This window comes from Choloepus didactylus, chromosome 19 (assembly GCF_015220235.1).
Source record: "Choloepus didactylus isolate mChoDid1 chromosome 19, mChoDid1.pri, whole genome shotgun sequence".
NCBI lineage: Eukaryota > Metazoa > Chordata > Mammalia > Pilosa > Megalonychidae > Choloepus > Choloepus didactylus.
This window is the reverse complement of record NC_051325.1, coordinates 61,347,968-61,374,598: the sequence shown is the minus strand read 5'-3', so window position 1 is coordinate 61,374,598 and position 26,631 is coordinate 61,347,968. Positions and strand designations below refer to the sequence as shown.

The 26,631-nt window shown below is 49.1% G+C and overlaps 1 protein-coding gene across 2 annotated transcripts in view; it reads right to left on the bottom strand.

Annotated features, from left to right (window-relative positions):
* Positions 1-17,696, bottom strand: part of GNAS (GNAS complex locus) — a 56,992-nt gene extending 39,296 nt beyond the window's left edge. The window contains exons 1-2 of one of the 2 annotated variants that reach the window (XM_037811340.1): positions 15,722-17,696; positions 15,394-15,513 (exon numbers count right to left, since the gene is read on the bottom strand). In XM_037811340.1, coding sequence (XP_037667268.1) covers positions 15,394-15,513; positions 15,722-17,696 — 2,095 coding nt within the window. The remainder of the gene's footprint in view (positions 1-15,393; positions 15,514-15,721) is intronic. The other variant, XM_037811341.1, reaches the window with a different exon arrangement.
* Between the last annotated feature and the right edge of the window lie 8,935 nt (positions 17,697-26,631).

Here is a 26,631-nt window from a genome sequence, read left to right as displayed (position 1 = left end):
AGAAGCTACGATGGAGGGCTGAGGCCAAGCTAAAAGCATTCTACAGTACAGCAGAACCTCTGGCTGCAAACCACGAACACTTTTCCACCACACCCTCGGAAGATTCTTCTAGACAAGACAGAAGATTCTAAGGTGAGGTGGAGGAGTTCGAGCCTGCCTCAGAAGAGAATGTTCAGTCCTGGGAGATCCCAGAAGGCAGAGTTTGGCTCCCAACACAGCGCGACTGAGAGAAGAGCTGGTGAAAGGAAATTCTCAGTACCCGCCCTGGGCCAGGCCCCTGGGACCCCTTCTGGAAGCAAGCCCTGCCTCCTCAACATGGCCAGTGACTCTGAAGACCCCTTGTTCAATAGTACAACTGACAAGGCATCAACCTTGGGTCCACCGTGTGAATAGCGAAGGCTGGGTCACGGCTGTTGACATGCACAGTTCCAGCCCTGGGCTGGCCTGGGATTCTGAATGGTTGTGCCTGTTGAACGTCTTGATACTATTGTTTTGACCCAAGCAGATCCTTGCAGATCTTCTGCAGTTTAATTATCAGCACTCACAATAATTTTATGGTCTGCTTCTCTCTCAGTTGGGTTGGAGAACTCTAAGAAGGCTGCTGAAGGCTTTTTTGTTTTGTTTTGTTTTTTTGACAATTCAGTTTCCATCTCTTCTTAGCTGATCTATCTTTATTTCCTATTTAAGCACTTAGGAGATCGCTCATGATTGTTAACTTCCTGGGTTGTTTTTACTCTCTAGCAACATTGTCAGACCATCAAGAGGGATTAGCAATATCTGATACCTTTGTCTTCCCCATGGGAAAGGGCACAGTTTAGGCACTCCATATATATACATTGAATGAATGAATGAAAGAAGAAAGTGCCCAAATCAGGGCCAACTCACCGACCAGGCAAGGATTCGTCCTGAGAGGTGCTGCAGACACGTGGGTGGTACTGCAAGCTAAAGAGGGCTACCAGGAGGGCAGGAAGGAAACAAGGCCACTTCGAGGTACAAATTAACCAAAAAAAAAACTAGGAAATAACTTATCAGTGCAGAAAAATGGGTCCATGTTCACCAAGGACAAGCCAGGATTCCATGCTATTTGCCAAGTTGGATACGAACCTACACGAGGTAAACCTCAGACCTGCCGATAGTCAACAATCAATCACTTTGCGACAACTGTTTTCAGATTGGCACCGAGATAGACTTACTGTGTTCCAAAATTAGGCGTGTCATTTTATGTTAAATTTCCATTAAACACATCCAAACAACCTTTCGTTTTTCCTGGACTATCAACCACAACCCTTACCCCCTAACGATTCCTAAATTCACAGAAGGCCCATTTTGTAATCATGTTTGTGTCAAGTTTCTTTCCCTGGCCGTGAGAACAGCAATTATTCCCCCTGCCCCCCACTGGCTCCTAATCCGCCCTGTTGCTGATTCTCAAAGCAATACAAATTTGGCTCGAATCAATTAGCAACACATTTCTAACTCTTGGCATTTTGCAAGAGTGTGAGCTTTTCCTGGTGGGAAGAGGCCAAACCCTGGGAATGATGCAGGGCCATTTCTGCTTCTCTGGACTTTTTTTTTTTTTTAAGGCAAAAACTTGGGAAAATGGGTCCTAACACAGCAGGTTGGGACATGACTTTTATTTTATTTTTTCACTTGAACTAATTAATGAATAAAGCACAGGACACAGAGAGGCAGCTGACGGAAGTTTCCCCACCAATGCCAGGAAACTGAAGGTCTGCTCTGGCGTGAGGTTCATTTACACAGGCTGAGAGATTCGTGTCTGCATGTGATGTCCCAGTGCTCCCCCCAAACCCCCCAACACAGAGCAAACCCCTCCTGGTCTCCCCACCTCCCCCACCCCCTCCGCCTTTTTCTCTTCCTCTCACCCTCTGTTATTGAATAGAGTTATCTTCCCTTTCTAATGAATGTGCCCCAACAGAGTAAAACTAGTTTTTCCAAGATGGGGAAAGGAAGAAAGGATGGGAAGAAGGAAAGAAGGAAGGAAGGAAAAAGGAAAAACAATCCCCACACTAGGTCTGGCTGCAGCCAAATTCCTCAAGGGTATCTACCTATAAAATTCTAAGGATTTCTGAAATATCTGAGATGTATACTTAAAATATAGGATGCTTGCTTTTACCTTTAGGATTTGTTTTGTTTTATTTTTGGTAATTGTTGAATCAAAGAACACATGACGGTGAGATTTTTTTCAGGACTAAAAGGTCTGGTTTGTGCCAGATTTCTTAAAAAAAACAAAACGACTATATGGAATAAGGCAAGCAAAAACACTGGGGAAAATCAGATTGTTGCTAAAAGGGGGCTTTTAGCAATAATCTCAAAAGTAAATAAATAAATAAATAAAATAAAATAAACCCACAAAGGTTCAACAGTCGCTTTAGGATCGGGAGAGGAACTTCTGCAGGACCAAAAAGTCTGCGCTCTGGGCAAGAGAACATGGGCCAGAGCTCAGAGCCCTGTGGGGGTGGGAAGGCCAGGGGTGGTCCCAGCCCTGCACACACTACCAGCCACCCTGTCCCTGAGCTCCTCCTGGACTCCGGGACCAAGAGGGACCCCTGTGGGTGGTGGGTGCAGTGGGATGACACCCTGACACACTCCCCTGGCCCCTGCCTCCACTACGCCATCCTCCCGGGCTGAACCCAGCTGGGCCCTTGGGGAACTTCTGGCCGCCCCTCCGTTGTGCTGGCCCCGGCCACTTGCCACCCTCTGCCAGGTGCAAATGGATCCTCACTTCCCCTCTGGACTGTAAGTTCCCAGCAGGCAGGGACCCCAGGTGGTGTTTGGGGTTAAACTCAGCAAAAGCACCTTTTATTTATTTATTTCTCCCCCTCTCCCTTTAATAAAAAAATTAAATTTAATCTCTGATTGTTTAGCTCTTTCCTTCCTTTTTACAACCCCCCTTTCCCTCTCTCTCAACAATAAAGAACTGGTTAAGGGGAGTTAGTTTTAACTTCTGAGTAAATTTCCCAAGGACCCTGGGATTTCAAAAGTGTAGAAGGAAAAACAAAAGGAAAGAATTCAGATGCCTTTTCCCTGTTTCCCACCCCAGTGAGAGGATCTAGCAAGTCAAAGAACTGTGAAAAGACACAACGGGGGACATAGAAAAATGCCACAATGGGGACACCAGCCTAAAGTGTGTAGCAGGAGGAGGCAGGCAGGGAGCTAAGCACAAAATTGATCGCACACCAGGCTTATTATGCTCTTTAAAAATGTGCCTACATCTGGGTAGAGAACAGGAGATTAAGGAGAAATAAAATCAGGGCAGGATGAAGGTGGGGTGGGGAGATTTCCTCTAATACTATAATGTCATTTTAACAATAAATATGAATTCTGCAGGAAAGGGGAAAAGTGTGGGCTCTCAGCGGGTCTGTGTGTGTGTGTGTGTGTGTGTGTATGTGTGTGTAGCTGGCAAAGAAACCCCACTAAATAGACCCCCTCTACTCCTCTACTCCAGCCCCAAAAGCAAAGAATGACATGACCGACAAGTGCTAAAACCTTGCCCCCAGGGACCCAGGGCAGAATCCCACCCCAGCCTAAGACACTCTATAAACCTTTTTCTGTTGGGGCTTTTATCTAGAGAATTATTTATCTAGAGAATCTACCTTTTATCTACAGAATCCTAAGTGATCCCACCTCCACGCGCTTCGCCATTCTGCGCTCTCTGCTGACATCTGGTGGGAGGAGCTTTTCTGGTCCTGAAAAGGTGGAGATCCCGGCAGCCCACCTGCCCGGGCTCCTCAGTGGACCCCTGCCCTCAGGAGCTGTGGCCACGGCCATGGGCTGACTGTAAGGAGCCTTGGGTTGGAAAAGGAGCCAGAAAACCTCGAAGAATCCCCAGGAGAACACGGGCTTAAGAAGTCATTCACTACAAAAATACTTTTAAAAAAAGAGTGGGATGGAAACTTGTGTCTTCAGTTACTATTTTCTATTTAGTTCCTTTGCCTTTAAAAGAGTGAGGGGAGAGAAAGTGTCTAAGGTTGGGGTATGGGGGGTGAGTGTCATGGAAAGGAATATGGAACTTCTTGTGGCCTCTGCACACATGGCCGCTCTCAAATTCATGACCTCGTGATTGCACCGCTGCTGTGAGGAGGGGAGGGTGGGCGGTGGGCAGAGGGCAGGCGGCACCTGCTCCTGGAACCATGAACCTGGCCATCAGACCAGCTCCCCCTCGACGAGAAGCTCGGCCGACGGAAGCCACAGGCAACCTTCAAGTCTAGCGCTGGGTCTGAAACCAATGAGTGGCTCCTCCTTAGAAGACCAAAGAGCCATGACCGACAAAGGATGTCCCTCAGTTCATTATGGGTTTGACCCAGTGTGGAGTAAAAGGGTGTGAAGGAAAGGAAAAAATTAAAACTAGCCCTGCTTGGAGACCCTGAAAAACCCAATGATGGCGCTTGTGAATGAAAAAACAATAAGAATTCTCCCTCACCAGTGCCCTCTTGTAGTAAAAAAGGCATTGAGTATGTAACCTGAATTCTATCCCTCCTCTTGCTGCATCTTCACTATGGTCCCAAATGCTAACTCCTCCAGGAAGGCTCTCCAGATTTCCCCAGTACAAAGTGGACATCTGCCCACCTCTGAACCTCTTTCCTAGCCCTGGATTGTCTTCTCCACCACCCATCTCTGCTATCTCAGCTTCCTGCAAAGGTTCTTCCATTGGTGGGCACCCAGAACTTATTATTTAACAAAGGATGACAGATCACTCTAAATTTTGATTTCCTGTACAATCTGCCATCTTGAAAAAGACACTTAAAAGAGGGTGTATGTGTGTGTGTGTGTGTGTGGCACACCTGTTCTATTTAAACTTTTTATAAGAGAATTTAAAAAGTTTTAAAGTGGGAAGGACACCCTCCCATTTTTCAGATGAGGAAAGCAGGTACCCAAGAGATAAAGTGATTTGCCAGGGTCTGGCCCTGGTTCCTGGCAGACTCAGGGCCCGTGGGCTGTGAATTTGGACACCACTGTGAAAATGTGTTTTCCCGTTCTCCTGATGTCTACAGAGCCACTACTTAAAAGTGATAGTAGTCAACTGCTCAACTGAAAACCTTAAAAAACATCCCTAGGCCTTGGGGAGCCGTGGTGGGTGGGGGCAGGAGGCTGCGTCCCTGGGATGGAGGGCTCAGGGTACAGGAAGATGCAGATTTCTACCTTAGCCACAAGCACAGCTGCAAGTTTTGAAAAGCTAAGCTCTCAAACCTTAGAGCAGGGCGCCATCTGGCAGCCAGCTCTGAGCAGCCTTGCTTTATTTTATTGTCTCTATTTCCCAACCCTGAATAGTTGGTATTCTCATTTCTTTCCCTAAAAAAAAACCCCAAAAGTGTATATTCTGCTCAGAACCACCCCTCTCCCCCCAAATAAGAATCCTTATTTAAAAAAAAAAAATCTCAGAAGGGGGGGGCGGGGAGGAAAGCAAGAAATAAACTAGAGAATTTTTTTTAGGAGGCTGATTTAGCACCCCCATTTCTGAGCTGTGCTGGCCTCTGGGGGAAAAGGGGTGGGGAGCCCCTTTCTGGGCATCATCCAGACCCTTTCCTTCCTGATCTCCAACTTTTTTCCTGGCAGAATCAGGATTACCTGATTTTGAGCCTGCCTTAACATCTGAAGTCAGACCCTGACTTTGGGGAATCAAGGTTTTAAGGCCAAAAAAAAAAAGGAAAGAAGAAAGCCTCTATCTGTCAACTTTGCCCCCCAAATACCAGCCTCCACCTCAAGTCTCCTTTTCTCAAGCTCGGGGGCATTACCTCTTCCCACAGAAAGCTGGACACACAGATGCCTGCTGGCTTTGTCTTAACTCACCGAACTTGAATCCCCCTCGGCTGGTTATGGCAGGCCCCAACTACTCGGCAGAATCCCCACAAAATGGAGCACTGACAACAATTTCGAGAATCAAAACTTTATCTTTTCTGGACACCACTTGGCAAATTCATGGAATCCTTGAGCTGAGTGCTAGAATCCAACAAGATCACAGGGATGGGAACCCCTAACTTCTAAGCCAGTGCTCTCTTTCGGTCATCCTAGGGCCCTCCAGAGAAGTTGAGGCTCCTCTTCCCCCACGTTCCCCACCCCCAGACCCCCTCCTCCATCAGAGTAACATGGCAGACAGCAGAGAGTGATCGCTCCAAGCACACACACTGCCAAACCGCCCGAGTAGAGACATCTCATTCGAGTTGCAGATTGGGTGCTCACCAGGCACATTTCCAAACCCCCACTTGGAAAGGGGACCCCTGCTCCGCGTGTCCATCTTAAAACCCACACCAGCCATTTGTTTTGAAAAACAAAAATAGCTAATATGCTTTCCTTTTAGTAGCAAGAAAGAAATGAAATCACATAAATGCTTAATTATAAATAGCTGGAGGTTTTCTAACAGTCCAATTTCTAAAAATTTTCCCCTAACATCTGGCATCTGTTTTGTTTTTGGGTTCCGCCCTGAGTCTTCGAAGCATTTCCTTGGAAAGATGTTGCACTTGGTCCCAGGCAAAATGTCAAAATCAACATTCACAAAACAAGCTTTGGTTAATTTCTAGGATCCTGAAGTGAGGAGGTATTCTCGTTAGGGGATGAGTCGTTTAGCTGACTTGGAACACGTAAAGCTAGTCTTCAGGAGTTTATCCTTCAAAGGGTATTTTTAATTTTACACGACAGATACATCATTTATCAAACCACCAATCTATTTCCTATCCCTCACCCCAAATTAATCCTAATAGTTAAGCTTTTAAACAGTTGCTGTCTCACTCCCTACCCCCCCCCACCTTTGCAATTAACTGAAAGGCCACAAATTCCAAAATCTCTAAGAAAACAAACAAACTTATTTTTAAAAATTAAATCCCTGATGAATCTGAAAGCTTTTAAGATCAGATAGGGGCAAAAATATAAATGTTTTAGGCTCAAAATATAAAAAAGCAATAAAGTCACCTTCTATAATGGTTACATGGGAAAGAGGCTAGTTAGACGTGGGTTCAGGAGTCAGACCACTGTTTAAAAATAAAACCACAGTTCAGTCCTGTTACTCTTATTCCAAGGGAGGTTGGCATCTGCCCTAGGACTGGGGGGCTGTGGGAGGGTATCTACAATTTTATCCAATACCGAGTGCAGCACTCTTCACCAGGAAATATCCTGAGGTTGTTACTGTATTGACAAAATGACAATTTCTTTCTAAAAGGTCTGTTTTACGTTTCGGCCTTTCAGAGGCCTTCTCCTGTGAGCCCTGCTTACAGGAGGCCTTGCTCTGGCAGAGCCTTTCTGAAACGTCACGGACCACCCCTGTGCAGGTTTTTGTGGGACACCCATCACCCCGAGTTAATATGCTGTCAGCAGGTCCTTATTGTCTGGGCCTCATTCTCTGCGACAGAGTAAGTTAATTTAGTGCTCACCAGACAGTAGGAGAGTCCCCAGCCCACTCCAGACAGAGACCCCTAAAGATCCCCTAAATGACAGAGGTGACATATAAGGGTTAAAATCTAGTGAAGCCCTGACTTAGCGCGGCTGGGGACTGAAGTGGTTAACCGGAGTCTCAGACCAATTAGTTATTTCACTTTCCTGGAATAATCCCCCTTTTTCCTGTTCTATTTAGGATCACTTGGGTTACCTTCTTTCCTGAAATTTCCAGAACTCACCTTTACCTAAGAATACAGAATCACCAAAGTTGGTATGAACCTTTCCAACTGGCTACGAGTAATGGAAGCTGACAACTTTTTTTCTCTCAAGATAACTGTTTTTTTTTAAGGTGGTCAAGTTGTGTCATGAATAACCCCCAGGATTTAATATTGATAATGTTAGAGCAGTTGTTTTCAACCGGGGGCAGTTTTGGCCACCCCCGGGGACATCTGGAAATGTCTGGAGACATTCCTGGTTGTCATGACTGCGGGGAGGGGAGGGGAGGCTGCTACGGGCACCTGGTGGGTAGCGGCCAGGGATGGCGCTCAACCCCCCCAGGCCCAGAGGAGCAGATGACAAAACGTCCACGGAGCCCCTGTCGCGAACCCCTCTGTCAGGCAGGGCCCCTCAAAGTGCTCCTTAAATTCCAGCACACAGCCGACAGGGGGAAGCCACAGCTTAAAAATAAAGATCTGGATGTGACAAAAGCTTTGGAGCCTGTTGAAGTCGGGGCTCTGTCCTGGGAGGGCCGATGCAGTGAGGCTGGGGCCCGTTTTTGCAGGCTCTCCCCCCTCCTCACTTTTCCCATGGATGTGCCGGCTTCTTCTGGCTTATGTCACCTCACCATCTAGTGGCCCCTGAGATAGCAGCTCACCTGAAGCATCTCCAGGCTCTCCAGAGCTAGTCATCAGAAATTTCATATTTGGGGGGAAAGCAGGCGGAAGGACCCCTGAATAACACATATGATTTTATTGAAAAATTAATTAAACTTCTTGTAGGTCTTGCAGAATTATATAGAAAGTGGTTACCAGGAATTAAGATGGACACTTGCTAAGATTTCAGAAGCCTGTCCAGGACCAAAAAAAAAAAAAAAAAAAAAAAATCAAGAAGCCAATTTCAAATAAAGGTTTGAATTTTTATGAACGAGGACCCCAGAGGGCTCCTGCCTAAGTATTCTGGACACTTAGGAGTTACCCTATGTAACCATGGGTAAGAAAATGGCATCAATTTAAAAGGATTTATTCAAGTGGTCCCAGCAATTTAAGAACCCATCTACTTCTTAAGTAATGCCATCTATTTTTGACAGGTTGTTTCTGCCTTTGTTTTTTTTTTTTTTTTTTTTCTCTCCAATTGGACTAACCACCTGATTTTACAGCGAACGAAAGTGAAGTCCAGGCATGCGGGTCCCCAGCCCTGGGAGTCTGGAAGGACACTAGCTATTTCCCCTGTGACAGCCTGTCAAGCAGTCTTCTTGAGCCCTGAACTGTATTGTAATGACTAGATTCGGTTTTTACTCATTATCATTATTTTTTCTTGTCAAAAACCCCACAGCTTTAAACTTACCTCCACACAGGATCCCTGTAAAAAATATCTTCCTGGTAATTTGCACATTAGCGATCAGTTTGATGAAAGACAAAATTGTTCCAATAGGAAAGAGGAGAGAGGCGGTCTGGCCTTTTGATTGATGGGGAGGGGCAAGAGCTGAATAAATTAGACAAGACAGACCCTCTCTGTGGCCAGGGAGGAAATAAGAATCGAGCGTATTCAGTGGAGTCAGCTTGTGGAAGCTTGGCTGTGCCACTCCTTAGAAAGTGGGATGGAGAGATTTCCCTTCCTATTATCAACTCATTAGAGGAAATTTAAAGCACTTATGCTGTCCCACACACAAAATGTGTGTGACAGTATCTGAGACAGAGTGACTCATGAGAAATTTGGGATTGGATAACAATTTATAACACCTCTCTCCTCTCCCCCAATTGAATCATTAAAACACATTTAGCAAGACCCACGGTTCAAGTTCTGTGGGCAGAACTCAAGAGTCAAAATACTCAAGAATTCTCCTGAGGTTTCACAAATGACTCTGCAACGCAATTTGGGATTTTACCTCTAGGTAATACAACACTCCCATAAGTTTCATTGCAGTCCCAGGCCAGTTGCCGAATTTGAAAGGTGTGTTCATGCTGCCAGAGACCCTATATCTCCAAAGAGCATGTGCTGATGAACAATAATTAAAGTCAAACACTGTGATTTCGTGTTGTTCCCTACCTCTTTCTTGGAGAGTTCTTTGTCCTCAATTCCCGCCGGCTTTCCTGCTTCACCATCCGGCTGCTGGGAAAGAAACTGAAGACATTTTCTTTTTTTTTTTTTTTTTCACATGTGTAATAACCAAAAGTCTGTTCAGGTTTTGGGGCTCAGCCACAGCTTCGAACTGATTTATGGGGGCTAATAAAAAGCGAGGGGGAAGGGTAGGGATGGATGGGCAGGGGGAATAGATGACAGTATGAGAGACAAGACAAAGTTATCCTCCTAATTTCTCTCCCTGAGAATGTCGTCACACAACTGAAAACGTGACAAGGTGTCTTTTGTCTGCTGCTTGCGTTGCTCTTTCTTTACGAAATGTGTAGGAAGAGTGTCCTTTGAAATGCAGAGACAGAGCAAGGGGCCTAGGACTTGTAGAATTTAGAAGTTCACGGTCTCATGGAGAATATGGGGGAAAAAACAAAAACAAAACAAAACAAAAACCCCCAAACACCTCACTTGGGGCAGGAAGTGAAGAGTCTAAGAGTTAAAGCAAATTTCTAATAACAGCTAACATTAATTGGGTACTTAAGTGCCAGGCAGTAGGTTGAGAATTCCCCTTAAATGGCTTCTCTCACTTAATTTCTAGAATTTAACTTCTCTTCTAATCTCTGAGGCTCTTTTTAGAAGAATTAAGGCAAACTGAGTCCCATCCTCTGATTCTTCTCTGTCTTTCTTGGCAGGGGTCCCTGTCCCCCTTACCCCTACACACACCGCTTGGGCTCTGGGCCTTCCCCTGGTCTTTCTAAATTTTGTAAAGCCCACTTAGGACTTGCAGGCTCCTCAGAGGACTCTCGTAGAGAGTTTCTCAAACTCCCTGACAAGAACATGGGCTCCGGCCAGAATAGGAATTTAATGGAGAGAAAGGCCTTCAGTCTAATTCAGTGACATCTGTTACAGTAGGCGGTAGCAAGGCCAGACTCTCCGAGTCCTCATTTTCTAGTGGGCTCCCAGGGCTGGAGAGGGTTAATCAAATGGACTGATTCTCTTATCCCCTCTGACAAGTTGTTTTCAGTGGGTGGTGGGGACCGTCCACGGGCCCTGCTCTTTTCGTTTTGAAAACTGCTGCTCTTCCTGAGAAATCTGATTTCAAAACGGGCAAATGGCATGTTAATTTCACATTTCTTTAGGGAGCCTGGGAGGGCAAGGCAGGGTTTGTGAAGCAACCCCTTTGCCACATGTTAAAGAAACCAAGAAATACAGGGAACAATTTCCATTTGCTATTTACATGCCTCCCACATGCAAAAGCCACAATTTTGTTGGGGGTTGGGAGAAAATCTTCTTTGGTGGGGAAATGTACTCTAAAAGCAGAGAAGAATCATGGCTGGTATAGGTTATTTCAAATCTAGTCAACTCAGTTGCCTTCTCTCTTTGCTTAACATCAACCTTTCCAGATGAAAGTCAAAGGTGATGTGATGGTGGCTTCTAAACATGCACTGACTCTTGCTAAATGGGAATTAGTACTACGGTTAAGGGATACTTCCAAAAATAACAACTGCTATGAAGAATATTGGGCAAGAGTTATTGTAATAAGATTATTAGATCTAAGCCAGGCACCTGTTACATTGTAACACTAAAAATGTGGGGGAGTTATTCATAAAAGCAACTATAAATAAATAAATAAATATAGATAATATATACGTATAATAAAAATATATATAGCATATATATATTTAGTGGAAACATGAGTAAGGAGTAAAGCTTTAGACCCTGTACTAAAGAAAACCACTAAAGGATTAAAAGAAGACTTTAAAGAAAATCTGCATTAAAAAAAAAAAGTCCCCCAAAACTTAAACTGCAGTGTTGGCAGACAAGTTAAAGCAAATGTGGAAACTAAATATCACTGTAGCAATGGCAGGTATCTCAGAAATGGGGAGCTCATGTTTCATTCACGCTCAATGGACATTTATGTCTGGGAATCTGTCAGGGTTTGGCTATAATTCAGAAAGCAGCAGGCCACTAGACACCTGTCATTTCACCAAGGGATTTTAAGAACACAGAGCACACTTACAATAATCATGCTTTACATTGAAATAATGCTTTAAAGCTTACTGCCACTTTTTTGTTTTTTGCAAGCATCCTCTTATCTGAATTAGAAACGGAGATTTGGTCACTTACCTTGCAATCTTAGAGCAAAAATCCCTAATATTTCACCCCTGAGCTTTTGGGTTAGTTGACTATGAAACGGAGTCCTACCTAAAACGTTTTTATTGTCCACTTCTGTTTCAAAGAACCCATGTGACTAAGGCTTTTAGATGTGTTATTGTTATTATTACTGATTCCTAATAACATTGAGGGCAAGGAAGCTGTTCCCTTTCAAGTAAGGATGGGATATACAGAAAGGGGGTGAATCCCAATTTTCTTTTCTTAATACCATTTTCCCTGGTATATATCATGTGGGCAAATTATAAAAATTAACCCACTTATAAGGAAAAAAAATCAAGAGAAAATTGGATTTTATAAGGCAGGGTAGAATTTTGACTTTTGAAAAGCATGGAGTACTTTTGGGAGACAGAGAAGGGAAAATAACAAAAGTCTCTTAATCCTAAAATTTTGTGGCCTGATAAGCCATGTCCTTCCCACTGCATCAAACAGCCCAGTGGACTGCATTCTGAATACAGAAATAAGACTATATAAAAAAATAAAAAATAAAAAGGCTCTCCTACAAGATGGGATGTGATGTATCACTTGCACTTGGTGGCATAAATAAATCCTCATACAGTTAATTGTGAGTCACTGTATAAATAAAGTGTCATGGCAGAATGGCCATTATTATTTATATGACATTTGCCTACAGGATTCAATAAATGCAGATACTGAAAAATTCTGATCTACAAGCCCCCTTTTATTCTTAAAGAATATAAGGTTTTCAAAAACATGTTTAAGCCAACAAAATTACTTAAAAGAGCAACAGAAACAAGGAAATATATATTAGTGGATAATGTTAAGTAAGAAAAAAGCAGGCTATAACCCTTTAGATATTCTAGAATTTTAACCCTATTATTGATTGGACCTATCTATCTACCTACCTACCTATTTTCTTTTTAAAATTCCCTGTAACGTGGGCGATAAAAACAGACAGGATACAACACACACATACACATTTTTAAAGCAACAGATGAATGTGCATGTTACAAATCAGGAATTGTATCAAGGGATGGTGTTTGATCTGCATTTTCAGTGGAATGAATGTATGGATGACTTGTTTTGTGTGTGGGGACTGGAGAGTTGGTCAAGTCTTGTCCTAATTGTGGACAACGTGTAACACTTCATCTTTCCTCCTTGCCCCCTCCCCAGTCAGTAACTCAGATATGGTCCTCTCTTGACACTTAGGTAAAATGAAGCCTATTCAGAAACTGTCACCTGGCCTGACAAATTGCACTGCCACAGAATCTAACACTGGCCATCTTAGTTCATGCTCATGCTAGACATGGCCTGATGCTTGCCAGCACAGCTCCTGGGCTGGGCAGCATCCAAACATGCTTGACCTTGACCACCAATATCCTGTGAGCAAAGCCAGGGGAGTGGCAAGAGGACTTCAGCAAATCTCTTCTTGTTAAGGTTAATGTTTCCTCTTGGATATAAAACAGGGGGAGGCAAGGGAAACCCACAATATTCCTAAGACCTGGCCCAGCTATAGGCAGTCTACTGCAGGATTTATGTGTGCATCATCTATGGTCTGAGCTGCTAGTCCTGATTTGAGTGGACTGTGCTCTCTCCCCTTGCCCCCAACCCCAGAGAATAGAGGACCCAAGCCCTGGAGTTAAACGAGACCTCGGTGGAAAAATCTTCATTTCATGAATGAGCCAACTGAGGCCTCAGCACATAAAGGGGTGCTATCAATTAGGGGCCAGGGGGTATCTTGTCACTTGGGTCTCCTGTTTGCACCCAATTGTCCCCCCCCCACCCCCATCTCCATTAAAGTTTGCTTCCCAGAGCTTTGCTTGGAATATTGGTATGGGGCTGTTAAGGCAAAAATCAGTTGTCTGCAGGAAAACCAAAGCATTGCCATTTAAGGCTCCGTGGCTTTAGACATCTGAAATTTAAACTATCTCCCTTTTTTGGGGGGTGTGTGTGTGTGTGTGATAAGGTCATTATTTCCCTTGGTGGGCATAAATAAAATGATAATTACATTTAAAAATGGGAGGAAATTTCACAATAGCATAGTTATGTCAATTATGTCATTAATAAAAACCATCACACATTACACAATATTTAACAGACAAATGAAGCACAGTCTTAGAAATTGTGATCCTGAAATCCCTTGAAAGGTCTTAGAGAATAAAATAAAGAAATTAAGATTGTGGCACTTCACTTCAGAGATTTTCATTTAAGCCACAGATTCAGACTATTGCTAATTGCTGCTTTGATGAACTGTGGTAAAAAGAATTAATTAATATCCCAGATTTGAGATGAGAGGAGTTTTGAGGAGGGGAGGGGTGGCAGGAATGGAGATGGGGAAAAGGGTCTTGTTTTGGGGTGAGAAAGGGGTGCTGGAGAGAGGAGGTGCACTGAGAAATAGGGAGGGGGAGGCAGAGGGCTGTGGAAGGTGTCCTTCTGTTAGAAAATGGTTACTTCAACTTTAGTCACAGGTCATTTGAAACATTTTTTGTATTCAAAGCTGAGCAGCAGAGGATCTTACCTTTGAGCCTCTGGGCCCCCAGTTTAAGCTGCTAGGAAAAATTTACATGCAAACACTGACATATTTAACAAGTCATATTCAGTTTTGCCACATTTTGTTCACAAGGTAAAATAGACACGGAGCATTAAAAAAAAAATTTTTTTTTTATTTTAACTGTATTTCAAACGCAAGGATGGCACTCCACTCCCAACACATAACCCCGTCTTTTTAAACCAAGCCCCTCCTACTGTACTCTGCATCAAGTGCAAATGATTGGCTTACCTCGGGCTCTTCCCTGGGAAGAAAAAATGATTTCGTATTTTTTAAACACAGCCACGCCCACCCCCTTGGAACCAGCCCAATCAGCCCAGTGTGGGTTTTTTTTCTTTTCTGTTTTCCCTTTTGTTTTTGAGTCTAGACTTGCTTACAGCAGATTAAGTGCCCCCCCCCAACCCTCCACCCCCCACAAGGTAAGCTGAGTGTGTACAGAATGCTGAATCCCTGGGTGCAGCCCTGGACGCCCCGGATACCTGTGTGTCTGGTTTTTCAACCGTAAAGGCGAGAGGGTTTGGCAAACGAATGAGAAGTGAGGTAAACGCTTAGCGCAAAGGGAAAAAGAGAGAAACACACGGAAAAAAAGGTTATGGAGGCCAGCGTGCAGTGGCCCCCTCGCCCCAAGGCCAGGAGCCCTGCATCTTACCCAGAAGATCCCACCGCCTTCCCCTCTGCATTTTCCCGCTGCCCGCTGCAGAGCGCCAACGTACAGATACCTCCAGAATGCTCCAACACCGAAAGTTTTTACCGCGCCATGGCGCAAAACACAGAAAGCCACTTCTCCAGTACGAGTACACAGTCGGCGGGTAATTTTGGGGGTGCCGGGGTTAGGGGAACTGGGGGACACTTCAGCTGATCATGCAAAGGCGGACACAGAATATGAACACAAACACACACCAACCACAAGCTTTCCGAGTACAAGCAGCCGTGCCAGGCGAGGCGGGGGCGCACCTTTCCCGACGACCCCAGCCCACCGCGGCCCCAACCATCCTTGCCTGGGGAGGCTCCGGCCCCCTCCCCAGAGCTTCCTGGCTCACCTGAAGCCCCCGCCTGTGCTGCCGGCCCCCAACCCAAGGCTCCGGGGCGGCTTACGGTCGCTGGCGCTGGCTTGTCCAGCTGGAAACGACCCTCAATGTCGCTCTGCGCCACTTTTCTCCCTGGAGGGCACACACTTCAGCTACCCGAGCCCACCCGAATGCCCTCCCGCTCCCAGGGTAAAGTTAGGGTCCCCTGCTGGAACTTCCTGCCTTTGCCCGGACCCCTTCCTCCGGCTGCCGGGCCCCGGGCCCCACGGTGCAGCCCTGCCACCCCCTCCCGGGTCCCGCTGGTGGCTCTGCTCCTCCCGGGGAGCGTCCGCCGCATTACCTAGAAGCAGCAGGCGGTGCGTGCACATGTACCCCATCTTTTCAGCCTGGAGTTGCTTGTCGATGAGCCTGCTGCGTTTTCTCTCGGCGCGCTTCTGAGCTCGTTTCTCGAGCGCTTCTTTGCGCATCTGTCTGCGCTTCTCTGCCAGTGAAACCTTCTTGACTTTGGGGGGCTTCGGGGCTTTGGGCTGGGGGCTCTGGCAGCGGCCAAAGCAGCCTCCAAAGGCTTGGATGAGGAAGTTGCGGAGCAAGTTGCGCCGGGGCTTTCGGCGGCGGCGGCTCTTCCGGGGCTGCCCCCAGCGGCGGCCTCCCGAGGTCCCCTCTTCGGGGTCGTCTTTGCTGGCGGGGTAGTCGTCGCTGCTGACGGACTCTTCGTCGTCGCTGTGGCCGCGGCTGCGGTCGGACCTGGGGCCCCGCCGGGAAGCCGAGCGCCCAGGCTGCGGAGTAGGCGGGTCAGCAGCCTGGATCTCAGGGCTGGGGGGTCTGAGGTGCTGGAGCTTGAGCCGGCTTGATGCCCGGGTAGGGACATCAGCTCGGGTGATTCGGCCAGCACGGGGGGCCCTGGCAGCAGGGGCGGCAGGGACTGCAGAGGTGGCAGCAGCGGCTCCGGTGGCAGGGGCCGCAGGGGTGGCAGCAGCGGCCCCGGTGACAGCGGCAGGGGCGGCAGCGGTGGCCCCGGCATCAGGGGCTGCAGGGGCGGCAGCGGCGGCGGCCCCGGCGTCAGGGGCTCGTTCGCCGGCGTCAGGGGCCCCATCCCCGACATCAGGGGCTCCGTCCCCGGCGTCTGGGGCTCCGTCCCCAGCGTCAGGGGCTCGATCCCCGGCGTCTGGGGCTCCGTCCCCTGGAGAGGTGACTTTACCTCCCTCGGCGGGAGCGGTAGCTGAACCTCCTTCCATCTCGGCTGCTTCGCCCTCAACTGGGGGTCTCTCTGCCTCGGCTCTCTCCGTTTCAATTGGGGCTCGGGAGACCTCGATGGGCGTGCCGTCAGGCGCGATTGGGGGGCTGTCCAGGTTGACGGGAGCGTCGTAGACCCCAACAGGGGCGCTGCCAATCTTGAGCTGGGGTCGGGCGATCTCCAACGGGGGGCTGTCGCCCGCGGAGTAAGGAGGTCTGACAGCCTCTCTGGCTGGGCTGTCGATGGCGCTTGGGACCCAGAGGGGGGGCACGCTCTCGGCGGGAGCGAGGCAGACCGCACTCGGGACCGCGACTGCTGAGGACTGGCCGCCACCGTCGACCTCTGGGAGGGCTCGGGAGAGCCCAGAGGGTGGGCTATCGCCCCCGAAGCCTGCTCCCTCAAACCGAAATGGCACAGCCTCTTCAGAGGGAGAGCTGGATCCTCCCAAGCCTGGGTCTGCAGGCCCGGGATGTCCCGGCTCCTCTGGGGGAGTGCTGGCGACCCCCAAACCTGGGCTGGCCGGAGCGAGGGTTCCGAGCTGCAAGGGTGATGAACTGCAGCCTCTCTGCTTAAAGTCAAAGGGCACAGCTTCCTCTGGTGGGGGGCTGTAGTCTCCCAGGCCTGGTCTGGCTCCAGTGAAGGCTTCGGGCTCTTCTGCTGCTGGGCTGAAGGCCTCGAGGCTTGCATGGGCCCCTGCTCCGGCCCCAGTGAGGGCCCCAGGCTGCTCCAGGGTAGGCCAGAGGTTTCCCCCACTGGGCTCCTCAGTTTGGAAGGGCACGGCTTCTTTGGCAGGTGGACTAGGGCCTCCACGAGCTCCAGCTTCCTCTGAGACGAGGCCAAGGCCTTGGGAAGAGGGCTCGGAGACCTCCGGCGTTCCAAAGGCCTCGCTGTCCATCTCGTCGGTTCCGGGCTCGCTGGCAGGCGGCTCGGTCTCCATCGCTTCGGCTGCGCCAGGCCCAGCACCGGGGGCAACTGCCCCTGGGGCCTCCAAAGGTGGTTGCTCGGGCTGCTCCCCGAATTCAAGGGGGATATCGCGTTGTCCTGACATATTATTGCCGTCGAGGCGGTTGCGCAAGCCCATAACACGGTGGCGGCCTTTCAAAATAATTTGGGGGCCCCGTAAGACGGAGCACCCAACCAAACTAGGGTGAAAAAAGTACTTTTGAAAAAAAAAAATCAAAGTACCAGCTAGAAAGTTCTCCAAGCTCACTGTCCAACCTTAGTGAAGTCTTGTAGTTCAAAGGCCTTGAACCCTAGACCATTGCAGTAGCAACTCTACCGTTGCTGGTGGAGTCTTGGTCCCTTCTTGGCCACTTTTTATCCCCTCAGGCTGCCCCCTTAGCCCACCCCTTGGCCTTGCCCTTGTCCCCTCCTCCCTCTCTCACCCTCTGCTCAAGGCTAGCTCCGCCTGCTTGGAGCTGGGGAGCGCACCGATTCGGTCCGAAAATCGTCTGCAGTGCCGGCTCTCTGCCACCAGGGGACGCCGGCTCCTGGCGCCCGCAACCTCGGACTTTGGGTAAGGGGCTGATGAGCGCAGCCTCCCAGGGACGTTTTGGCTCCTTCCACTCCTCTCCCTGACTGATTTGGAGTCTTTCTCCTTGCTTCTCCCCTGGCCAGAGAAAAAGCTCTCCTGCGTTGCAGAACACGTGACGCAAGACGTGGGTCCCGGGCAGCTTGAACGCAGGAGCTGAAACCCTCCCTCCCCGACTCGACTGGCTCTCCTCCTGAGGGAGGGGGGACTGCAGGAGGGTTTCTCACCCCAAAAAACCCCTGAGCCGCAGCCCCGTGCCCTGGGAAGCCCCCGACTCCAAGCTCCAAGTCCCCGGCAGCTCCAAATCCAGAGCGCAAGGCTTTGGGCGCCCGGGAAGGGGGACGCGAGCGCATGGGGATGCGACAGGTGGTCGTGAGCCCACCGGAGAGGGGAGAAGGGGAAGCGAGGGGCTGCCGAGTGCTTGCACACATTGTTTTTAAATCGCCTTAGGGCACTTTCCGTCTCTTCTGCAGTTTTTCTTTGCTGCTTGCCGAGGCTGGCTTCCGTGAGGCACTTCAAAGCCCCTAACCCACCACACTCTAGGGGTCTACGCAGTGGCCCAGGGCGGCGCAGGCAGGGAATCTCTCCACGTTTCTGTGCGGGGTGAGGCAGAGGAATAAGAGGGTCTTGGGGGCGCACCACTGAATGCCAGGCAAAGCCCCTTCCGCCTCCCCGGGACCCTGGCGGCGGCACAGACCAGGGGAGCGTGGGGCGCACATGGGGACCCCACAGAGGGCGGACCTGGGAATTCCGCAGGTCGCACCATTCTTGGGAAGAGCTAAAGGGGATTTGGGTCTGGGTTTATGGCCGCTTTGTGGTAGTCTCGGGACTGGACACCCCCGGGCACACCGAATCCAAAGATAAATCGTGCTGCGGCGGCGGCGGCGGCGGCGGCTCACGGCTCCAGCCTCCAGAGCTGGCTGCAGGGTCGAACCAGCCCCTCCGGCCCCTCCGCAGCGCCCTTTCAGCCCCTCTCCTCTTGCTATGAGTCTCCCAGGGCTGCCTATTTACTTTCTCATTGCTAGAGCCCGCCGAGGCAGCACTAAGTCTGGCCACAAAGCAGCGGTTGCCCGGCCGCGCTATTACCACGGCGCAGGGTGGGCTCCGAGCCCGTGGGTGCGAACACCCGTCACGCCTGGATGAGCTCCGCGCATGTCGCGCACCACGCTAGGTCTGGGGGTCTGCGGAGGGATCTGACCCCGGGGAAAAATTTGCAACTTCGGGAGGACATAAAACCCCGCACGCGGGCAATCTGCCCAGTGGGTAACACGGAGCAGCCAGCCTCTCCGGGGCTCAGGGCGCTGGGCAGGGGCAGGCGGTCGCCTGCGGAACCACCAGGGTGGGCTGCCGCACGAGGGGTGCACCGCGGGCATCCCGGGATCGTTGTATCCACAAGCCGCAGGCGGGCGAACCACAGCACAGTGCGCTCCTGTTGAGGGTACCGCATCTCTCTGACTTAGAAGGAGGGTACCACAGCTAGAGCGCCTCCATGCCCCCCGCATCCACCGTCCAAGAGGCGGCTCTGGGGGAACACTGACAAACTGGACTCCTTGGTAACTTTTGGGGGTCCCTCCAAAGGCGCATCGTCTCCGCCCTATGGGTCTACACGCTTCCAAATGCCAACACTCAACTTTGGTTCAAACTTTGCCCAACTTCGCCCACACACCATGGCTCAGCCATTTGTGAATCCATTGAATGGGCCAACGGGCCCCAACGGCCGACCCACTCCCCCTCGGACCCCAGCGCCGGGTCAGCCATTGGGCTGGGGTCACGCCAATCAAGGCTTCCTGGCGAATGAGCAGGGGGCGTCCGACCGGAAACCGGATATGAGTGGGCGGTCCAATAGGGGGCGCCGCGTTGGAACGCCCAAAGAGGTTGTGCTGTTGGGGTGGTTGGAAGCCGTTGGTGGGCGGATGTATGGCGGCCAGGCCTGGGGGGCCACGAGGCCGGCTAGCGCCGTGGGGTCACACTGCCTGATGCCACAAGTCACAAAGACTGGATGGGGAGGCCAGGGGCTCCAAGAGGTCTACCCTTGGGCTCGCTGATGGCGGTGGGCGAACCTGTCCAACAGAGGGGACCGCCACTGGGGCGAGGCGAGGAGAAAGAAGATTTCCAGGGCCTGGAGGTAGAGGGCCAGGACCCTGAGGAGAGGGCTTCCCGCCCCGATGCAGTTGTTCCCGGGGATGCTGAGACCTGCAGAAGTGGAAGGTCAGTAGACGCTGGGATTGAGCCGAGGGAGACCGCGATAGGGACCCCAAAGGGACGGTTTGTTCTCACCAGGCCTTGCGCTCGGCCCACTTCACTTCCGATGGTGCGAACCTGAAGTCTCTTTCCCAAGGCTCCATCCCTCAAAGAATGAGTTTGGGGCCTCTTTGTTCAATATTCTCCAGGGCCCGTTGGGACCCCTTTGTTCAACATTCTCTTGGGTATCCTGGTTCTTTGACAGGGGAGCACATATATGGAGGGGATCAAGGCTGGGCAGATACCAGTCCCCCATCCTAAAGGGAATAGCAGCATAAAAATGAAAGAAAGACTTCCCCTTGGAGGGGAGACCTGGGAACGCCTGATGGAAGAAAGAAATGGCATTTCACATGGCTTCCGTGCAAGGATAGACGCCTTGGCTGTGAATAGAAGGTGGGGGGAGGGGAGCCAGTTTACCACGAACAAAAGATCCAAGGATAGGAGGCACGGGGCATGGCCTGGTAGTGGAATAGGCCATCTGGGCTGGTTCTTGGAGGGGCAGAGGGAGAGAAGCAGGGAAAATAGAAGAGGATCTCTCTGAGGAAGCTATGGGGTAGTAGTAGCAAGGCAAGCACTTTTCAAGCTATTTTGGTGGGAAATGGAGAGGACATTGAAAGTTTCTTTGTCCTGCAAGTGATGATTGGAGCTAAGTTTTAGGAAGGATCGAGGCAGCGTGGAGGAGCCCTCATGGAGAGAACAAAGGAATGTGCGCGTGTGTGCACAAAGGAGGCTGTGGCTGGCCATGACCTTCTAGGGAGTGAGCCACACACAGCGAGGGGAGCAGGGTCCCCTGAAAATTCTGTGCTCAAAGTACACAAAAGGGGAGGGGGGCCATTGGTACCTGGCTGACCAGTCACGAGTGAGATGGGGGAACGGGGAAGGAGCCAGCATGGTGGCAGAGCCAATTTAGTTTTAGACATTGCAGAGCTGAGGGGAGGATGGGTGCCCTGGATGGAGCTTGTGACACACATTGCCTGGGAGGAGGGATGTAGGTTTAAAAGAAAGGCAAAGACCATAAATTCAAGTTGATAATCCTTATTAGGAGATGAAATCACCAGATCAGAAAATATTCTCAAGGGAAGAAGTATATTTGGTGATAGGATCTTGAACAAAACCAATATTTGGGCCACTGGAGAGAAAGAAAGAAGAGCCCAGGAGGGCAGTGAGCGCTAAGAAGGGGCAGGTGGGGGCACCCCAGAGGGAAGTTAGGAAGCTGGCAGCATATGAAATCTAGATTGTGGCTGCAACCTGGGGTCGGATGATTCTTTTGCTGGGGGACTGTCCTGTGCAGTTAAGGATATTTAGCAGCATCCCTGGCCTCTACCCACTAGATGCCAGTAGCATCTCCTTAGTTGTAACAACCAGCAAATATCTTCAGATATTGCCAGATGTCCTTGGGGGCAAAATTGGCCCCCATTAAGAGCCACTGCTGCAGGATGAGAAAGGACAATGCGACTTGAGTAGGAATCACCTTAAAATTAAATTAGGACCAGGGAGAATGAATCCTAGCATGTAACAACCCTGATGTTTCTCTTTTTGTCCACTTTTGTTTATTTTTCTGTAGGGACTGACTGCCAGAAGCTGAAAACCTTACATCACTTGGGCAAGTGGGGCTAAGAGGGAGACTCGACCACACATCAGCAGTACAGCTCAAGGGGAGACCCCGGAAGCATGGCCAGATGACCAGAAAGGCAGCCCGGCAGCCTTGCTGGGGATCTGAGGAACGTGGTATGATAAGAGCTATGGGTGACCAGCTTGTGGGCTGGCTGGGGGCACCCTTACTGGTGGGGCAGTCCACCGAGCCTGCTGCAGGCCGGCTGTCTCAAGAGAATCGTGACCTTCACACACTGCCTGGGGATGGGTGTTGGTGGGCAGCCTGGTCCAGAGCCCATAAGGGACAGTGGTTTTTAGACTGGCCCATTATAATTTCCTAATAGCAAAGTACCTTAAACCTAGATTTTCCATCAGGGGCAGAGGCAAATATTTGGTAGAAATGAGCAGGATCAAGGAAGTCAATTAATGGATTCATATAGCTAAGGAGGAGGAAGTCAAGATAGTCTAGTCGGGGTGCACAAAAGAAGGCTGAATTGGGTTGAAAGGATAAAGACCCCCAGGGCCCGACCCTCCTAAGAGAGCCTGTGCTAGACAGAAGGGCTGGAATGATGCCATGTGCTGGGTGGGAGGAGGAAGGGGTTGCGTGTAAAAACCCAGGTGACCATTTCTTGAAAATTGTGTATACTCTGCTATTTAAAAATGATAGATTTTCTACACTGAAGAATTAAGAAAGGGATGGGAAACGCTAAATATGTTTCCCTTAACTCTGCATTTCTGAGGAAAGTTAGGTCTGTTCAGGCCAAATGGCCTGGGTGCCACAGTAGCAACTTAACAGATTGTGCAAATAAGTATCCCAAGTGGAAAGAACTTACTTCTTCACTGTTGACTCTCCGAATAGCACCACTACCACCTGTAGGGAGACGGCCTGCTTCCTTGGCAGCCCCTCCTGGTGCCCTGCGGCTCCCCAGACTGTCTCCTCACTATAGCAGAAGTGCCTCCACGACAGCACAAATCAGAATCAACAAGTGATTGTGTTTCTCCTTACATTTTGGGGTTTTTATTCATTGCCAAAAGCACAAGGCACATCCAACTTTGAAGTAGCTGCCTGTCGATAGGTTTCTTTCAAATGAGGAAAGGGGGGGATCTTTTCACCAGTTGTGAGGAAAAGGCCAAAGCAGAAACAGAACATAGGAAGAGAATTCAGCCAGCAATTAAGTTTCTCGGCGGCGCAGTGACAAATGTTTTCTGAGTGCTGACCGACTAGCCGAGAGACTTTGAAGCCGTTCAGTAGTAATTACCGTTCAGTTAGGACTGGCTGCCCCCGTCCTTTTACCTTGCAGCACCTCCTCTGCCAGTCTTGGCCGGTGGAGGCAGCAGCAGCACGCTGCTTTCTGCAGAAGGGTCTGCGTGACCAGACTATCTCAGGCGAGTGCCAGCTAAAGGAAAAATGCCTCAAATGGAAGAGGCAAGACCCTGGGTGAATAGCAGTTGCAGGCCTGATATTAAAACAGCGGAAACCATATTTATGAAACTACGTCATCTGCACAGATGAATAAGCCACAAAGGCCGGAGGTCCCCCCACCATGAATTCAGACCCCTTCCTTTGAAAGCTCACTAGCTATAATCAGCTGCCCTTTTCTTGGAAGTGCCACCAGAGTCTGCTTGGGTCAGGAATGACACTATCATCACGGTGCCATCCATCGGCCTGGGTGGGGCCAGACATTCTTTTCCCGGTCACCTGAACTGGGGTGTGATTCCTTCTCCAGACTGGCAGATGCTGCAGCAGAGACTTTAGAGGGGAAAAGTGATCATTCTGGAAAAAATGAACAGCATAGAGGCAACACTGTAGGAAGGGGATGGAAAGAGGGGCAGAAGTGGGGGCTGGGAGGGCAACAGGGAATCCTGGAAGATAAATTTGGTTTTAGTGGAAACTCTGCTTAAAATTCCTGTAATTCATGACAGAAATTCCAGGCACACCCTGGGGGCTTCTGGGCAACGTTGTTGGAATTTAAGGGGGGTGGTGTACTTCACCTTCTAGCACAACCTCAATTACCCAGAGCGAATTTTCTTAACGAAGTCTAATTGAGACAGCAACATAAGCCAAGCACTCAGGAACCAGCTCTTGCCTGGGAGGTGGGGGGTGGGGGAGAAACCTGTCTTTTTCAGCTAGCTGTCAGTCTTCACCAACCCCCCTCCAGACCACCCCACCTTTCAAGCCAGAGGGGGGGGTGCCTGGAAGACCAGCCTCTCCCTGGACCCAAATGCTCTAGATTTGAACTACAAGACAAGATTCCCTGGGTTTTTCATCTTCCCGTTTGATTGCCATAATTGTGGCATTGACGGTGGCTCATCGAGGTTCCCATCAGCAACCTCCCAGTGCCACTGTTGGCTGTTAAAATGCTCTTCCTCACACTGACTTGGGCTACCCCCAGCCTCTTGTCCCTCAGATATTTGAAGACTGCCTTTGAGTCTCCCCCAAGTCACCCCATCTCTCTTTATATCCCTCAAATTGACTGACTTTGCCCCCCACCCCTCCCAATCTCTCTTCCTTCCCTAGTGTTCTCTTTTTGCTCCATCTCTTCCAATTTTTTTTTTCCTGTGAGCCCTCAAAACCTCTTCCTTTTGTCTTCCTCAGATCTTCTTGCTTTTGGCCCTCCTTTGTCCCACTCCTGCCCCACCTGCCCTCTTGACCCGCAGCCCGGCTGGCCCTGCCTTTTCGGTTAGCCAGTCCCCCTGGTCATTTGTAATGAGTGCAGCCTAAAATAAGCTACAGGCTGTGTCTGCATGTGGCACTGGGCAGGAGCCCCCCTGGGGATCGGGGGCTGGCACCTCTCAGGCGGCCCCCTCGGCCGCTGGAGCCCTGACGACAGGTGGTGCGGCCTGCACTGCAGGTCCCCCTGGCCTTGACTCGGCTTCCCTGCCCTGTGACTCAACTAGGCACTTAGCTTTCCTCCCAGCATGGGTACCAATGAGACTTAAAAAAGGAAAACAAAATGTCAGTGATTCACCTTATTTATAGCCTTGTAATATGTGGCCAAAAAAAAAAAAAAAAGTTAAAATATAAAACAGAAATGGTGATACTTAATCAATTAATTTGACTGAAACCAGTTTTTTTTTTTCCCCCTAATCAGACACTTAAAGGTTTTTTCCAATAATCATATTCAACTCTTGTAGTCCCTTAACCAGCGCTTGGTCAGTCTGCTCTCCTAAGCAGCTGGCATCTCCAAACTGCAGTACTGCATTCTGCCTGCTCCCACTATGAAAAACCTGTTTCCAAACACTAAGATCAGAGAGAGAAAGTGGAGAAAATAAAACACACATAAGACAAACACTAAATATCTGCTCTAAAGGATGCCTGCTTTTTTTCTCAGTGGCAGGATGCTGTGGAATTCTTCATTTTCCAACCTGTCTCTTGAAACCATTTTTGTCACCAATTCAAAAAGCAAATTTGACAAAAATCAACATCAGATCAACACAAAACAGATTTATTCCCAGCTGGTGCTTTTTATTTGATCAACTTCTGCTTTTTTTTTTTTTTCCCCCCATTAGTTTTGCTTCATCATTGATAAGAGTCAAATTGGGCAACTCCAGACTTCTTAAACTAATCAACCTATATAAATTTTGAGGATAATAGGAAGTCTCATTCGGCCACTTAATTTTCCATGTGAAGAAACTGAGGCAGAGGGGTGTGGGGCAGGACCAGAGGCCATTCGGGCAGGATCAGGGCTAGAAGCAGCCCAGCGTTTCTCTATTAGATTCCACTGCCTGACTCTGGAGTGTCAAGGTTTTGGAAACAGAGTCATTATGTAAAAACCCCATAGAGCAGGACAAGGAATTCCATCCCTCATTCTGGAACATGGGGATTCAAGATGTAATTTGAGACTCATCCCCTCTGCCAGGTAGTTTTTTCCGAGATGGGCAGCACCTGAGCTGGCATATGACATCACTGGCCTCTGGAAACTTAATTTGATTTTAGTGATTTGTTTTTTGTTATGGGTCACCTTCCTGTTAAGAGACATGCTTTCCCCAACACCATGGGTTCTGCTCAGTTTCCTCTCAACAGCATCCCTCTTTTCATAAAGAGTCATGAGAATATAGATAAAATTCATGCAGATTATTAGGAAAAAAAAAAGAAAAAAGACCTTCATTCTTACCAATACTGACGTTTCAGCTCTCTTCCTCATTAAATTTTCTATCACAGCTGTTAAAAATGAGGGTTAAAGAGTAAAGGGCTGGCAAGTAATTCCAGAGGGAAAAAGGCTTCCAGTGCAAAGCAGCCTTCTCTTAAAACCATTTCCAAGCTTTAAAATTTCCAATTCCTGAATTCTGATAGAGATTAAACATTTTGTTTTCAAAACTTTAGAAGTAAAGCTATGCCAGTTGTTGAACCACACAACATCTGCACACGGCTGCATAATTTTCCAACACAAAAACCTCAGGTACAAGAACACCTTTGTCCATAAAAAAGGCAAATTTCCATTAAGCAAATGATTAACGGAGTAAGGGAAAAAAAACTAAATATTGAGGCATACCATAATATTTAACCAGCTTTATTCTCCTCCTTGCCCCCCAACTCCCATTTGAAATACAACTGGCTGGGAATTCACGGATTTATGTGCTCAACTCAAAGGCGTGCCTTTTTTGAGAGCTCCCCACCTAGGTGAAAGGGCCAACGACCCCATTCAAATGC